Source organism: Brassica napus, chromosome A8 (assembly GCF_020379485.1).
Source record: "Brassica napus cultivar Da-Ae chromosome A8, Da-Ae, whole genome shotgun sequence".
Classification (NCBI taxonomy): domain Eukaryota; kingdom Viridiplantae; phylum Streptophyta; class Magnoliopsida; order Brassicales; family Brassicaceae; genus Brassica; species Brassica napus.
This window is the reverse complement of record NC_063441.1, coordinates 19,199,980-19,213,979: the sequence shown is the minus strand read 5'-3', so window position 1 is coordinate 19,213,979 and position 14,000 is coordinate 19,199,980. Positions and strand designations below refer to the sequence as shown.

Genomic DNA, 14,000 nt, shown 5'->3' with positions numbered 1-14,000 from the left:
TCTATGTAAATTCTGTAAGGAATTTTGGCAAAATTAAAAAAAAAATCAACAAATTTCTGGAAGAACGTTTTCATCAGACTACATAGTTCTTCACTATTCAGCCTCTCTCAAAACAAATCCTAAAGGCACCTAACAAGAAATGCATCTCAACACAATACACAAAAAGAATGGTTTTACATAGCTCAAGAAAAAGAGGCAAATATACGTATTACTTTCACCAGTTTAGAAACGTCTGTTATTGAAAGGTCGAGTCTCGGATTCATTCCCTGAGAAATCAGAAGAGCTTATGACAGAGTGATCTCCACTATACATCCCTGCCTCTCCGCTATCACCAGAACCAAACGCCATTTTCCTGAACTTCGTGATGTCTTGGTTGTACTGCCCTGAGTTATAAGTTGTGCTTTGCCCAACTTTGATTCCGTTGCTAATATCTCCAGAGTCCTCATCACAGTCCAACGCTCTCACAACCTTTTTTTTTACCAAATGAATTGAGTTTCGTGTAGAGCAAGCAATAATTGTTTAGCTAAATATGTTTACCTGAACCATGCGTGGACGTTTAGGACCAGAATGTCTAACACATGCAGCGGCTGTCTCAATCATTCTGAAGACTTCATGTTCCACATAATGTTTTTCGAGTCGTCTATCGATCAATTCGCTGAAATCTCCAGTCTCAATGGCTTTCAGAAGCAGCGGACGTGCCTGTCAAGTCATTTATAAGTAGTACTGCATGAGTAAACTAGAGCCAATCTTTTACTGTAATTGAAGAATGTTTTTTTTTACCCATTCGACCAAACTCTCTTCTCCAAGAGGCTGATTCTGGTCAACTGGTTTCCGTCCCGTTACAAGTTCTAAGAGAACAACCCCAAACGAGAAGACATCGGATCTATCTGTCAGTTTTCCACTTGATGCATATTCTGGCGCTAGGTACCTGAACATAAAACATGTTAAATCTTTGATCCTTTTGACGATACCATAAGTCATTATGAAAAAGTATTGTTTCATGCAAGATAAAACAAACTTGTCTTCAAGCATTGGATCCATAATAGATTGAGCTTTGGAGTAGAGTTTGTAAAGAATGCATTTTTTCAGAATGAATGTAAAATTTATTCAATTAAAAACTTGGTACATCGATCAAGTGCAACTTTCTAGATTTCTCTTGTGAAGAATGCTTACCCAAATGTCCCCATAACCCTAGTTGATACATGAGTTTGTGTTGTATCATTGAGTCTAGCAAGTCCAAAATCAGCAACCTAAACAATAAGAAACCAAAAACAAGTCTCATCAACTAAAGCTTTACAAAGTCATATAATACATATTAAAAAAAAAAAAAAAAAAAACAGAGAAGCTTTTTCATCACCTGAGCTTCATATTCATCATCTAGCAGAATGTTTGCTGACTTAATGTCCCTGTGAATAATTTTTGGATGACCTGTAGAACATAACAAGGATGTAATTCTAGCTTATGTTTTGAACTAAAGTCAAAAAACACACAACCAAAAATTTGTGAAGGCCATGTTTCTCAACTAATGGATGAGTAACTACTTACAGTCTTCATGCAGATACGCCAACCCTTTGGCTGATCCTATAGCTATCCGGACTCTCTTAGACCACTCTAACACCGGCCTTCCCCTACCTGTAATGATAAAAACGTGTTTAGTGAGTGAGTCTAACACATAAAGCTCAACACTTTTAGCAGAAATGACTAAACCCATTTACCGTGCAAATGATGCTCCAACGTCTGATTAGAAACATACTCATAGATAAGCAATCTATGTTGGTCCGAAATACAGTAACCGACCAGAGAAACCAAATGCCGATGGTGAACACGGCTGATGATCTCAACCTCTGCCTTAAACTCACGGTCACCTTGTCCGCTTCCAGCTTTAAGCTGCTTCACCGCAACAACTTTACCATCATGCAACGTACCTTTGTAGACGCAACCAAACCCGCCTTCTCCAAGAATGTTGTGCCGAGAAAAGCCTTGAGTTATCTCCGCAAGCTCTTCGTAACTGAAATGAGTCTGGCCAGTTCCGAGGATAGCAGAGTCATTGGATTGACCTCTTTGGCTACCGTAGCTGTTCCCCATAGAGGAATATTGCTGCTGGGAGTTGTACATTGAACCGCCAGGACCAGAGTATACTTTACTAGGGTCTTGTCCGTATAAGAATCCATCTACATTTTCAAGTAAAATTATCAAAGCTAAGCGTAGAGATGAACAGAGAGATTAAAGTAAAGATTTTTTTTTTAAACCTGACTTGACGGAGAAGTTAGGTTGTGGTAAGTACTGTGAGTGAGCGTAGGCATCAATGTTTTTCTTTTTCTTTCTTCTTACAAAGAACACAATGGCTATAAGGGCCATGATGGCGACACCGGCCACAGCCATACCGACCATAGTCTGGTTTCCATTGCTACTGTTTGTGGGAGGCGTTTCTCTGCTGGGGACTGATGGAGACCCGACGGGCCTACCGGAGCCACCGTTAGGTTTGTGTGGTGCAAGGAGGGAGCTAGGCGGTGGGGAATAAGCTGGTGGTGATGGTTGGATTGGGGGAGAGTTGGTGGGGTCTGACGGTGGAGCAGGAGGAGATTCCGGCGGTGGGGTTTCAGGGTTTGTTGAAGGAGATGACGGTGGAGGAGGAGGAGATTGAACGTCTGGAGATGGAGGTGGGTTGTTGGATTCGTTTGGTGGAGCATCTGAATTCGCAGGAGGAGGAGGAGAAGGGGTTTCAGTTGATGTTGGCGGCGGAGAGTTGGTTGAGTCTGCCGGTGGAGGATTTGAAGCTGGAGGCGGAGTGGCGGTTAATGGTGGTAGAAGCGAAGGTAGCGGAGGAAGAAGTGAATCTGGAGGAGGAGGTGACGGTTGTGGATCAGAGGGTGGCGGCGGTGATGAGTCAGACGGTGGAGGAGGAGAAGTCTCCGGCGGGGGAGCTGAATCGGCTGGTGGTGCTGGCGGTGAAGAAGCCGGGGAACCGCCGGAGTCTGACATTTATATTTTTATATAATTATTTGCAGAAACAACATTTCAGAACATAATGATCTAACCTCCAAAAACTATTTGGTTAATCAATTGATGGAAACAATTGATTTTCAAATTAAATGATCAAAGAAAATAAACCAAACTCAGAAAAGCACAATAAACGCTGATTAAAAATGTTTAATTTTCCCTCCCTTGAGAGAAAAAAAAACTAGGGTTTATTAATGCAGGACCTTTTACATCAGGTAGAGAAAATGCAAGCCATTAATGGAAGGAGAACCTGTATATCTCCCTCCCTCAGTTTCTTTTCCCAGAAAAAAAAAATGAAAAAGAAGAAGAAGAAGAGAGAAATAATCTAAAAAAAAGAGAAATAAGAAAATATTTTTTTTTAAAAGGAATAATCTAACAAGTTGACATGATGCGATGATAAGTTGTTGGCACGTCTCCTGTGCCCTCCCTCACTCCTTTCATCGATTAAAAAAAAAACTCTATTTGTTCTTCGTATTGGCCCTTTGTTTCTTTTGGGAATGTCACTCCTTCCTTGATTCCCGGGTTTACCGCGCAAATTCAACTGAGTTTTCAAATGTTATTTCTCAGGACTCTTTCACCCGACTCGAACCCGGTAACGTCGAATCAAAAATGGACCAGACAGTTTTCTAAAGCCCATTAATAATTAATCGCGTATTTTCTTTTGCTAAATTGTAAATGTCATTAAATCATTAATGATGGTTTGATTACAAATTTGAGCCTGCAATCCAGTTTGCTCGAGGGCCAAACCGATGCTTAGAACCCCAAAAAAGTTTAAAAAGAACCCTAAGCATCACGAATTCAATGTTTGTCCAACAAGGCCAAGCAATGAAACACAATTCAGCAACAAACATCAGCAATATTGGTCCAAATCTAAGCACTTCCTAAACCCGAGAAGGATAGAGGAGAAGGTCCAAAGGGCTATGATGGAGGTCTCTCGTTTAACGACAACGGACGGCTGGCAAGACGCGCTCCGGTGCTAGTCGAGGAGGACCGTGTTGAAAACAATTGCCTGGCGACCACTCAGAGATAGGACTTCATGACCAAACAAACAGACGCACACACTTGCTTGAAGCACAATTCTGATCAAGCGCAGGCGGTACAATACGCTCTCCAAACCGGCCACGCGATCAATAAGATAAGCACATACGTCCACAGAGGTCTCAAAGAACTCAACGGAAGCTTTGAAATGGAGGTGAGATGCAGGAGGAGCAAAACGACTCCTCAAAACAGGCAAGTCCACGGTGGCTACAGCTCACCCTTTAGATCTAGGGGGAAACGATGGGTCTGTCCTCTAAACCTTTGCTTCCAAAACTCCCATATCTTAGAGACGAGCCAGCTACTCACCAACAAACTCCCATATTAATCACGTATTTGTTCTTTCAATTGTTTTCTCCGATACTACCACGACATATGTCTGTGTTCTTATATTTGTATAAGAATATTTTTTTTATTCAAACATGTATTTGCGTATGTTCATTGAACGAAGCTAGTATTTTCCATGTTTGTTTCTTCATGTCTTCATCACTTAGGTATATCACGTAGCACTTCATCTTGTGATATGTTAAATTCCAAATGAATTTTAGTAGTTTCAACTTCAGAAAAACAATTTTTAGCTGGAGTAGTCGATACCAAGATAATCGCTAATACGCGATAAACGGCTTTTGTATGTTTGATGACAATCTTCTATAGTTCTATATTTTTCAAAAATTATGTACTTCAATAATATTTTTCTCTCTCGCTTTGATGGCTTCTTCTGAGGGTGGCCCTGCCTCTCGTACAATCAAAGCCATTTCCTGAAGCGCGTTGAGCAGATTTTTGGATGTTTTGATTGTGATCCCATGGATGAACCAAGAAAGCGGCGGTATATTAAATGGAGGATATGGCTGGAAGTAGTGGTTTATTGTCAATTTTGACCCAATCCTTCCTTGGCCACCGCTACATTTTTTATATTCTTCTGGAGTCTTTGGTAGCCTCTTTTTGCACAACCGTTTTTGATCTACATATATAGGCTCCACTTTATAGTCGCCGTGGAACTCTTTCATCAACATTACTTTCCCTTTCTTATATTTTGTCTGTCAATAAGCTGAGTTAGCTAGGTTTCATCAAATACAAACACAAAGGTGTTGTTGATTCTTGTGAGAGAAAGCATCTTACCGTAAGATCTTTTCTGTTTTCTTCCATAGTTAGATGTAGCGGGATAGATATAGTCGTCAGCGAAAGCACGTTATAAGCCACAGCTTTCTCTACCATGATGACCCGCTTCGGACCATTCTCCTTCAAAACCTTTCTTGATGTGTTTTTCTTGATAACAAAAAAAAAATACATATATATATATATATATATATATCAAGTATTGGCTATATTTAATACCACAATAGAATCATATAATGATCAGAAAATAAAACCATTAGATCGCGCCACTTCTCCCTATTGAAAAACGGACCGCCTTTTGGATTAATCATCAAGTCGTAGACTGTATCAGGAGCTGTTCCCACGGTCAATTCTATGTTCATATGGTAAAGACCCTTTTTATTTGTCACCTTCAAAGATATAAAAAATATAAGAAATTTTAAGGATCTTGTTCTTGATTCTACTTTGGCCAAAACATCTGGCTATTGTATTTTGTTTGGTGATTTTTATCTTACCCTGATCTTGGGAGGGGGAACATACCACGGATGCTTCTTCTCTGCTTCATACCAAAGCTCTCGTTGTCTCATCAACTCTTTATAATCATAATATACCACGTCCTTCTTCTTCTTCTTCTTAGCATGATCATTATTAGTATCTTTCTCTGACACCGACTTGGATTCGACATTTTCAGATCTCATGAACCCGGCCTACATGAACAAACAGTAAAAATGTGTTTATATTTATTTGGCTTCATCGGGTCCTATATTTGATTGATGATATAAGCTGACATTAGGAGGCTCTTGATTGTTCTGATTGATCCAGGCACCAAATCCAGGGAATACACCCATTTCTATTGGAAAGTTTAGCCTACCAAAACTGATGAGAGCAAAGAGTAAATGACGATCTAAAGCTTGTGTATATATGTTATGGTTTCTGTAATGTTAGTTAAAGTATTATTCTGCATCTTGAGAGAATGTTGTACGTTAAGTTTTATGCATGGCAGCTCAATTCTCGTGAATTACAGGACGTACAAGCGAGAGTTTTCTGAGGAAAGAGGAGTCCCATCAAAGTTTTCCCTTTGTTTTTGTACAATCCTTGAATCAGCAATACATAAGTTATAAGGGTTACCTTCTCAAGAAGCTTTACATACGGATAGCAGAGTCATTAGATTGCATTTGATGACCCCTTAATTTGGCTCTCGTAGCTGTTTCCCATAGAGGAATGTTGCTCCTGTGAGTTGTACATTAAACCACGGGGACCAGAGTTCAAATTAAAAAAAAAAATTGTTTATATATTTTTAATATTTTAATACAAAGTTCAGACATAACCAAACATATTCGAATCCTAAGTTTACTGAATCGACTCTGATCCAAATATCAAAAAAATATTTAAATGGGTAAATAAATTTTAAACCAAAATATTAAAAAGTTTGAAATATCTTGACTCTACTTCGATAGGTATCCGAACACTCATCCGTTTGGCATGATGGTGATGTCAAATTAGAGCAAGTGGAAGAAGTGTGGATAATTCTTTAGCGGGCCTTTTAAATTAATCATGTGTTTGTTCTTTCAATTGTTTCCTCCAATATTTGAACAAAGCTAGTATTTTCCATGTTTGTTTCTTCATGTCTTCCCCAAGGTAATGCTACGTAGCCCTTCGTAAGTGTAGCTGTCTAACATTTTACATTGCGTAAACGGCTAAACCAATTTAAAAACTGTTGTTTTATATATTTATATAAAATTATTAAACAATAAAAATAGAAAAATAAAATTGTTTTTATAAAACAATCGAATCTCATCAACTGTTTACAAAAAACTCTAAATTTAAAACACAAAATTATAGTTTTTGTATTTTTTTTTCTTGCATAATCATTCGAGTGCAATTAAATAGTTGAACGATTATTGTTTCAAATGATAACAAATCAAGTCCATCTAATCTCTTTTTTTTATTATGATATGTTAAAAACACAAATAACTTTTAGTAGTTTCAACTTCAAAAAAAAAACAATTTTCAGCTGTGGTAGTCGATACCAAAATAATCAATAGTACGCGATAAACAGTTTTTGTATGTTTGCTAACAATCTTCTATATTTTCAAAAAATTATGTACTTCAACAGTCTCTATCTCACTCGCTTCCATGTCTTCTTCTGAGGGTGGCCCTGCCCGTCGAAAAGACGAAGTCAGCTCCTGAATCCCGTTGAGCAATTTTTTGGAGGTTTTGATGGTGTTCCCACGGATGAACCAAGAAAGCGGCGGTATATTAAAGGGAGGATATGGCTGGAAGTAGTGGTTTATTGTCAATTTTGACCCAATCCTTCCTTGGCCACCGCTACATTTTTTATATTCTTCTGGACTCTTTGGTAGTCTCTTTTTGCACAACCGTTCTTGATCTACATATATAGGCTCGACTTTATAGTTGCCGTGGAACTCTTTCATCAATATTACTTTCCCTTTCTTATAATTTGTCTGTAAATAAGCTGAGTTAGCTAGGTTTCATCAATACGAACACAAAGGTGTTGATTCTTGTGAGAGAAGGCTTCTTACCGTAAGATCTTTTCTGTTTTCTTCCATAGTTAGATGTATCGGGATAGATATAGTCGTCAGCGAAAGGATGTTATAAGCCAAAGCTTTCTCCACCATGATGACCCGCTTCGGACCATTCTCCTTCAAAACCTTTCTTGATGTGTTTTTCTTGATAACAAAAAATATATATATATCAACCATTGGCTATATTTAATACCACATTCGAATCATATAATGATCAGCAAAGAAAACCATTATGTCGCGCCACTTCTTATAATCGAAAAACGGACCGCCTTTTGGATCAGTCAACACGTAGTAGACAACATTAGGAGTCGTTCCCACGGTTAATTCTATGTTCATATGGTAAAGACCCTTCTTATTTGTCACCTTCAAAGATATAAAAAAATATAAAAAAATTTAGGATCTTGTTTTTTTGATTTTACCAAGGCAAAAAGATTTTGGGTATTGTATTGTGTTTGGGTGATATTTTTTTCGTACCTTGATCTTGGGAGGTGGATTACGCCATGGATGCTTCTTCTCTGCTTTATGCCAAAGTCTTTCTTGTCTCATGTCCTCTTTTTCATCATAATATATCACCACCTTCTTCTTCTTTTTAGCAGGAGCATTATTAGTGTCTTTCTCTGACGCCGACTTAGATTCGCCATTTTCAGATCTCGTGGACTCTGCCTACATTAACAGACAATAAAGAATGTGTTTATATATCTATTTGACTTCAACGATCAGCTCCTATATATGATTGGTGATATAAACTGACCTTAAGAGGCTCTTGACTGTTCTGATTGATCCAGCTACCAAATCCAGTGAATACACCCATTTTCTATTCGAAAGTTTAGCCTACCAAAACTGATTAGAGCAAAAGTAAATGACGATCCAAAACTTGTGTATAATATATGGTTTGTGGAATAGTATATTCTGCATCTTGAGAGAATAGTGTACGTTATGTTTTATGTATGGCAGCTCAATTCTCGTGAATTACATGACGTACATCTTTCTGAGGAAAGAGGAGACCCATCAAAAAGCATGTTCCTTTTTAAGTACAGTCCTTGAATCAACAATACGAAATTTATTAGGGTTACTTTCTCAAGAGGCTTTACATACGGATGATAGCAGTCATTGGATTTCATATTTTTAAGATTATACATGTATAATAAGAAAATGCTGTATCATATTTTTAACTAAGCCATGTTATTTTTTGTGAAAATGAATGTGGTGATGACATGTAAACAAATTTTTAAAACTTATTTTTCAAATAATGTTTTGAATTTTATTTTGGTACAAATAAAAGAGTTCAAATGAAAAGATTGTATATATATTTTTAATATTTAATACAAAGCTCAGACATAACCAAAAATACTCGAACACTAAATTTTACCGAATCAAATCTGATCTAAATATAAAAAATATTTAAATGAGGAAACAAAATTTAAACCAAAACATTAAAAATATTGAAATATTTGATTCGACTTCGAATAGGTATTCAAACACTCACCCTAAGAGCACCATTATCCCTAGCAACCCTAATGAATATCTTAATCACATTTTTAGTAATAAATATGTGTTAAGCACTTTATTTAAGAGCTTTTTAATTTTTTGCCTCCAATGCAAAATTTTAATTTTGGGGTTCTTAAAATATGAGTTTGACAAAGTGATTAAAGAGAGAAAACGGGAGTAGATGACTTTGGTGTTGTTACAAGTCGAGAGAGAAGATGAGTTTTGTGTTGCTACAAGTGGAGAGTGAATATTATATAAACATAAGAAGAAGATACAGAATAGACATAGACACAAGCATAATTGATCCCAAAAGAAATAAGCATAAGACACAGGCATATGCGCAGAACCATAACAAGAACATATAACATTCCTTTTAAAACCAAGAAGATAAGTACAAACTACAACCTTAAAGAAAACAAGAACCAACAAAGCTACAACCTTAAAGAAGAATAGTCGTGTACGTCACCAGATTTGGCACCAGACCCATCTCGGGAATTTCGTCGAGCATCTTGTAGGCACTCTCCACATCGTTCTTCTTACACAAAGCTTTCACGAGGAGATTACAAGTGAAGATGTTGGAGTGATTCCAAAAGACTCCTTGTTGTTCTAAACATGGAGTGTATCAGATCAAATCTCCCGTTCGAGATCAATCACACGTTTTGGAATCAAAGCCATCTGATTTCACGGGAGAGAGATAGAGATGAGAGAGAGGAGGATATTTCTGTGTCTGACGCGTGTTTCATAAGCGCTGGTTCTTCTACTTCTTCCTAATTAAGCAAAGCTGCTTCATTTAAAATGCAATTTTTTTTTTAAATCAAAATTAATTTAAGCAACCCAGTTAAGCAATCCCGATAATCATGCTCTAAATAATGTTGATAATTCTTTGGTGGGCCTTTTAAATTAATCATGTATTTGTTCTTTCAATTGTTTCCTCCAGTATTACCACTACATTGTTTGTATTCTTATATTTGTATAAGAATATATCGTTTTTCAAACATGTATTTGCGTATGTTCCTTGAACAAAAGCTAGTGTTTTCCATGTTTGTGTCTTTATGTCTTCCCTAGGTATATTGCGTAGCCCTTCGTAAGTATCGTCTAACATTTTACATTGCTTAAACGGCTAAACCAATTTAAAAACTGTTGTTATATATATATTTATATAAAATTATTAACAATAAAAATAGAAAAAAAAATAATTTTTCATAAAATTATCGAATCTCATCAACTGTTTACAAAAAAATCTAAATTTAAAACAGTAAAATATAGTTTTTTTGTATTCTTTTTCTTGCATGATCATTCGAGTGCAATTAAATATTTGAACCATCAATTGATAACAAATCCAGTCCATCTAATCTTTCTTATGATATGTTAAAAACACAAATAACTTTTAGTAGTTTCAACTTATAAAAAAAAAACAATTTTCAGCTGCGGTAGTCGATACCAAAATAATCATACGCGATAAACAGTTTTTGTATATATGTTTACTAATAATCTTCTGATTTTCTAAAAATTATGTAGTTCAACAACATCGTTTCCTCTCGCTTTGATGGCTTATTCTGAGGGTGGCCCTGCTTGTCGTAAAGAAAAAGCCATGTCCTGAAGCAAGTTGAGCAATTTTTTGGAGGTTTTGATGGTGATCCCACGGATGAACCAAGAAAGCGGAGGTAGACTAAATGGAGGATATGGTTGGAAGTAATGGTTTATTGTTAATTTTGACCCAATCCTTCCTTGGCCACCGCTACATTTTTTATATTCTTCTGGACTCTTTGGTAGCCTCTTTTTGCACAACCGTTCTTGATCTACATATATAGGCTCCACTTTATAGTTGCCGTGGAACTCTTTCATGAACAATACTTTCTCTTTCTTATATTTTGTCTGTCCAATAAGCTGAATTAGTTAGGTTTCATCAATACAAACACAAAGGTGTTGTTGATTCTTGTGAGAGAAAGCTTGTTACCGTAAGATCTTTTCTGTTTTCTTCCATAGTAAGGTGTATCGGGATAGATATAGTCGTCAGCGAAAGGAAGTCATAAGCCACAGCTTTCTCTACCATGACGATCCGCCTCGGACCATTCTCCTTCAAAACCTTTCTTGATGTGTTTTTCTTGATAACAAAAAGATAAACATATCAAGTATTGACTATATTTAATACCACATTCGAATCATATAATGATCAGCAAAGACAACCATTAGGTGGCGCCACTTCTTCCTATCGAAAAACGGATTGCTTTCAGTCAACACGTAGTAGACAATATTAGGAGTCGTTCCCACGGTCAATTCTATGTTCATATGGTAAAGACCCTTCTTATTTGTCACCTTCAAAGATCAAAAATATAAGAAAACTTAAGGATCTTGTTATTGATTTTACCAAGGCAATTTTTTTTTGGGTATTGTATTGTGTTAGAGTGATTTTTTTCTTACCTTGATCTTGGGAGGTGGATTATGCCATGGATGCTTCTTCTCTGCTTCATGCCAAAGTCCTTCTTGTCTCGTGTCCTCTTTTTCATCATAATATACCACCTCCTCCTTCTTCTTAGCAGGAGCATTATTAGTGTCTTTCTCTGACGCCGACTTAGATTCGCCATTTTCAGATCTCTTGGACTCGGCCTACATGAACAAACAATAAAAATGTGTTTTATATTTATTTGGCTTCATCGATCAGCTCCTATGATTGGTGATATAAGGCTGACCTTAAGAGGCTGTTGACTGTTCTGATTGATCCAGCTACCAAATCCAGGGAATACACCCATTTTCTGTTCGAAAGTTTAGCCTAGCAGAACTGATTAGAGCAAAAGTAAATGACGATCTAAAGCTTGTGTATATTATATGGTTTGTGGAATAGTATATTCTGCATCTTGAGAGAATAGTGTACGTTAAGTTTTATGCATGGCAGCTCAACTCTCATGAATTACATGACGTACAAGCGAGACCTTTCTGAGGAAAGAGGAGACCCATCAAAAAGCATGTTCCTTTTTAAGTACAGTCCTTGAATCAACAATACGTAATTTATTAGGGTTACTTTCTCAAGAGGCTTTACATACGGATGATAGCAGATTCACTAGATTTCATGTGATGACCATAGATGAAAGTTGAACCACCGGGACCAGAGTAACCTTTACTAGGATCTTGTGCTTATAATAACCCATCCACATTTTCAAGCATAAGTTACAGGGCCGTGCCTGACATTTACAAGACTAGAAGCGAAGGAAAAAAATTGGCCCCTGTTGTCCTAAAAAAAAATTGGCCCTGCAACTCAATGTAAAAATAACTTAAAATAATAATGTCAAACAATATCAAAAAACAAACATAATATTACATTATTTTTGAAATATAGCTCTTCTTGCAGTTTTACTTGCAAACTCATCTATCAAGTATGTATAATCAACCAAAGCTTTACCAATGGACAATGGTTCGTAGCCTGTAGCCTGTAGGCAAAACAAAAGACTTCGTGACTTTGTTAATTGAGAATTAAGAGAATAGTTAGAAAACAAACGATTAGGTTTTGCGTGCTCTTGGCGACCCTCTCAAGTTCTCTCGAGTGTTCTCTCCTCTGCCTTTCGGTTTCGGTTCTCAATCGTGTTTTTCATTACTGTTTTTTGTTGTTGTGTTAGTAGTTTCATTTCGGTGTTTGTATTTTCCGCTACTAGTATCTCTTTGTACCGTCTGTCTCAAACTCAAAAAATTGGTAATGCAATCTTAACATGTTTACCAAAAAAAAACAAACGATTAGGTTTTGAAAACTGATTTTTTTTTAGGAATTTATATAATTAATCGTGATCATTATCTTATTTCCTTTTTATGCTATACTAGGGGTTGGCCGGCGCTACGCGCCGGATTTTCTATTATTGTTATTATTTTAAATTATTTAATAGAATGATTTGTGTTAGTAATTATATTTGTTTTTATTCTTTTGTTATTTTGTGATATTGTTTTATTATATTGGTAGCATATATGATGTTTTTAACTTTTATATTTTGGAAATTGTTCAATAATTAAATAATTTAGTTTAGAAAGTATAGTAGCCAAATTGGTCAGTTATTATATAAGATCATTTGATATATTCACACAATTACTTCGCATATATCCAGCCATGTTCCTTGTCTAAAGACCGATAAAATCTAAGCTGCAATCTAACTTGGAGTAAAATAAACATAATAAAAATAAAAAGAGATGAATGGTATTTAATTTTTGGTTTTCAAAATTTGTGGCCACCTGGACTTGTTTTGGTGCAACCTTGATTGTTGGAAAATTTGTAACAAATATTACATGCCCGACAGTGGTCATTGTCTTAAAGATTGAGGTTTTGAATTTTCCTATTGGCTACCTTACAGAAAAGAAAAGGAATCACGACAAATCAAGCATCATATTACAATTATGCAAGTAAATTTCATGCTCAACAAAATCAAGTAATCAACACAATCAAATAATTTAATCACAGCATACTCGTCGCACCAAAAAAGTGAAAGAGAAGCTAGTATTTCACATGAATATCTCGCATGAAGACTAAACAACCAACACACGTTTTGTGTTAATTGTTTCTCCTCTATTGGAATAATCATTGAAAACAGAAATGAGTGAGTATTGTGCGGGCTCTTGCATATCAAAAGGGGTTCAACGAAGCGTTTCTCCTTGGTGTCTTGTCTTGTCTGCAGCAGGTTCATAAGAAACTGCATTTGTTCCTTCTTCTCCATGGTCTCTAAGACGCTCCGACTTGAGTCTATAACCAAAGATCAAAACCATGAAAGATGACTGTAAGCACAAATTAAGAGAGTTGAGAGCAGTACAGTTGAATACCGTGCTATATCTGTAGAGGGTAGGCCGGTAGTGAGATTTGGG

At 36.5% G+C, this 14,000-nt stretch overlaps 4 protein-coding genes across 4 annotated transcripts; all 4 read right to left on the bottom strand.

Annotated features, from left to right (window-relative positions):
* Positions 1-15: 15 nt before the first annotated feature.
* Positions 16-3,549, bottom strand: LOC106415307 (proline-rich receptor-like protein kinase PERK12). Its single transcript, XM_013855967.3, has 8 exons — positions 2,250-3,549; positions 1,716-2,171; positions 1,546-1,632; positions 1,358-1,428; positions 1,174-1,250; positions 781-928; positions 538-699; positions 16-468 (listed from the first exon to the last, which is right to left on the bottom strand). The coding sequence occupies exons 1-8, from the start codon at positions 2,980-2,982 to the stop codon at positions 223-225; spliced, it is 1,980 nt and encodes a 659-aa protein (XP_013711421.3). The 5' UTR covers positions 2,983-3,549; the 3' UTR covers positions 16-222.
* A 1,034-nt stretch (positions 3,550-4,583) lies between these two features.
* Positions 4,584-6,053, bottom strand: LOC111200118. Its single transcript, XM_022690787.2, has 5 exons — positions 5,919-6,053; positions 5,646-5,837; positions 5,406-5,540; positions 5,155-5,301; positions 4,584-5,072 (listed from the first exon to the last, which is right to left on the bottom strand). Exons 1-5 carry the CDS (start codon positions 5,976-5,978, stop codon positions 4,701-4,703), a joined length of 906 nt encoding a protein of 301 aa, XP_022546508.2. The 5' UTR covers positions 5,979-6,053; the 3' UTR covers positions 4,584-4,700.
* A 998-nt stretch (positions 6,054-7,051) lies between these two features.
* Positions 7,052-8,561, bottom strand: LOC111200116. Its single transcript, XM_022690786.2, has 5 exons — positions 8,428-8,561; positions 8,151-8,339; positions 7,905-8,039; positions 7,674-7,820; positions 7,052-7,595 (listed from the first exon to the last, which is right to left on the bottom strand). Exons 1-5 carry the CDS (start codon positions 8,485-8,487, stop codon positions 7,215-7,217), a joined length of 912 nt encoding a protein of 303 aa, XP_022546507.1. The 5' UTR covers positions 8,488-8,561; the 3' UTR covers positions 7,052-7,214.
* Positions 8,562-9,389: 828 nt separating this feature from the next.
* On the bottom strand, positions 9,390-12,028 carry LOC106413038. Its single transcript, XM_022690278.2, has 5 exons — positions 11,855-12,028; positions 11,586-11,771; positions 11,352-11,480; positions 11,122-11,268; positions 9,390-11,039 (listed from the first exon to the last, which is right to left on the bottom strand). The coding sequence occupies exons 1-5, from the start codon at positions 11,912-11,914 to the stop codon at positions 10,716-10,718; spliced, it is 846 nt and encodes a 281-aa protein (XP_022545999.1). The 5' UTR covers positions 11,915-12,028; the 3' UTR covers positions 9,390-10,715.
* Between the last annotated feature and the right edge of the window lie 1,972 nt (positions 12,029-14,000).

What these genes read in the sequence shown, in the direction of transcription:
- LOC111200116 (XM_022690786.2), bottom strand. Translation starts at nt 8,487, where the DNA reads ATGGGTGTATTCACTGGATTTGGTAGCTGGATCAATCAGAACAGTCAA. An exon ending in AGAAGTGGCGCGACATAATG is followed by an intron (nt 7,821 to 7,904) that starts GTTTTCTTTGCT and finishes TTTGTTATCAAG; the next exon opens with AAAAACACATCAAGAAAGGT. An exon ending in AAAACAGAAAAGATCTTACG is followed by an intron (nt 7,596 to 7,673) that starts GTAAGAAGCCTT and finishes GCTTATTTACAG; the next exon opens with ACAAATTATAAGAAAGGGAA.
- LOC106413038 (XM_022690278.2), bottom strand. Translation starts at nt 11,914, where the DNA reads ATGGGTGTATTCCCTGGATTTGGTAGCTGGATCAATCAGAACAGTCAA. An exon ending in ACAGTCAACAGCCTCTTAAG is followed by an intron (nt 11,772 to 11,854) that starts GTCAGCCTTATA and finishes TTGTTCATGTAG; the next exon opens with GCCGAGTCCAAGAGATCTGA. An exon ending in AAAACAGAAAAGATCTTACG is followed by an intron (nt 11,040 to 11,121) that starts GTAACAAGCTTT and finishes CTTATTGGACAG; the next exon opens with ACAAAATATAAGAAAGAGAA.
- LOC106415307 (XM_013855967.3), bottom strand. Translation starts at nt 2,982, where the DNA reads ATGTCAGACTCCGGCGGTTCCCCGGCTTCTTCACCGCCAGCACCACCA. An exon ending in ATGATGAATATGAAGCTCAG is followed by an intron (nt 1,251 to 1,357) that starts GTGATGAAAAAG and finishes CTTATTGTTTAG; the next exon opens with GTTGCTGATTTTGGACTTGC. An exon ending in AGGGTTATGGGGACATTTGG is followed by an intron (nt 929 to 1,173) that starts GTAAGCATTCTT and finishes TTTTATGTTCAG; the next exon opens with GTACCTAGCGCCAGAATATG.
- LOC111200118 (XM_022690787.2), bottom strand. Translation starts at nt 5,978, where the DNA reads ATGGGTGTATTCCCTGGATTTGGTGCCTGGATCAATCAGAACAATCAA. An exon ending in ACAATCAAGAGCCTCCTAAT is followed by an intron (nt 5,838 to 5,918) that starts GTCAGCTTATAT and finishes TTGTTCATGTAG; the next exon opens with GCCGGGTTCATGAGATCTGA. An exon ending in AAAACAGAAAAGATCTTACG is followed by an intron (nt 5,073 to 5,154) that starts GTAAGATGCTTT and finishes GCTTATTGACAG; the next exon opens with ACAAAATATAAGAAAGGGAA.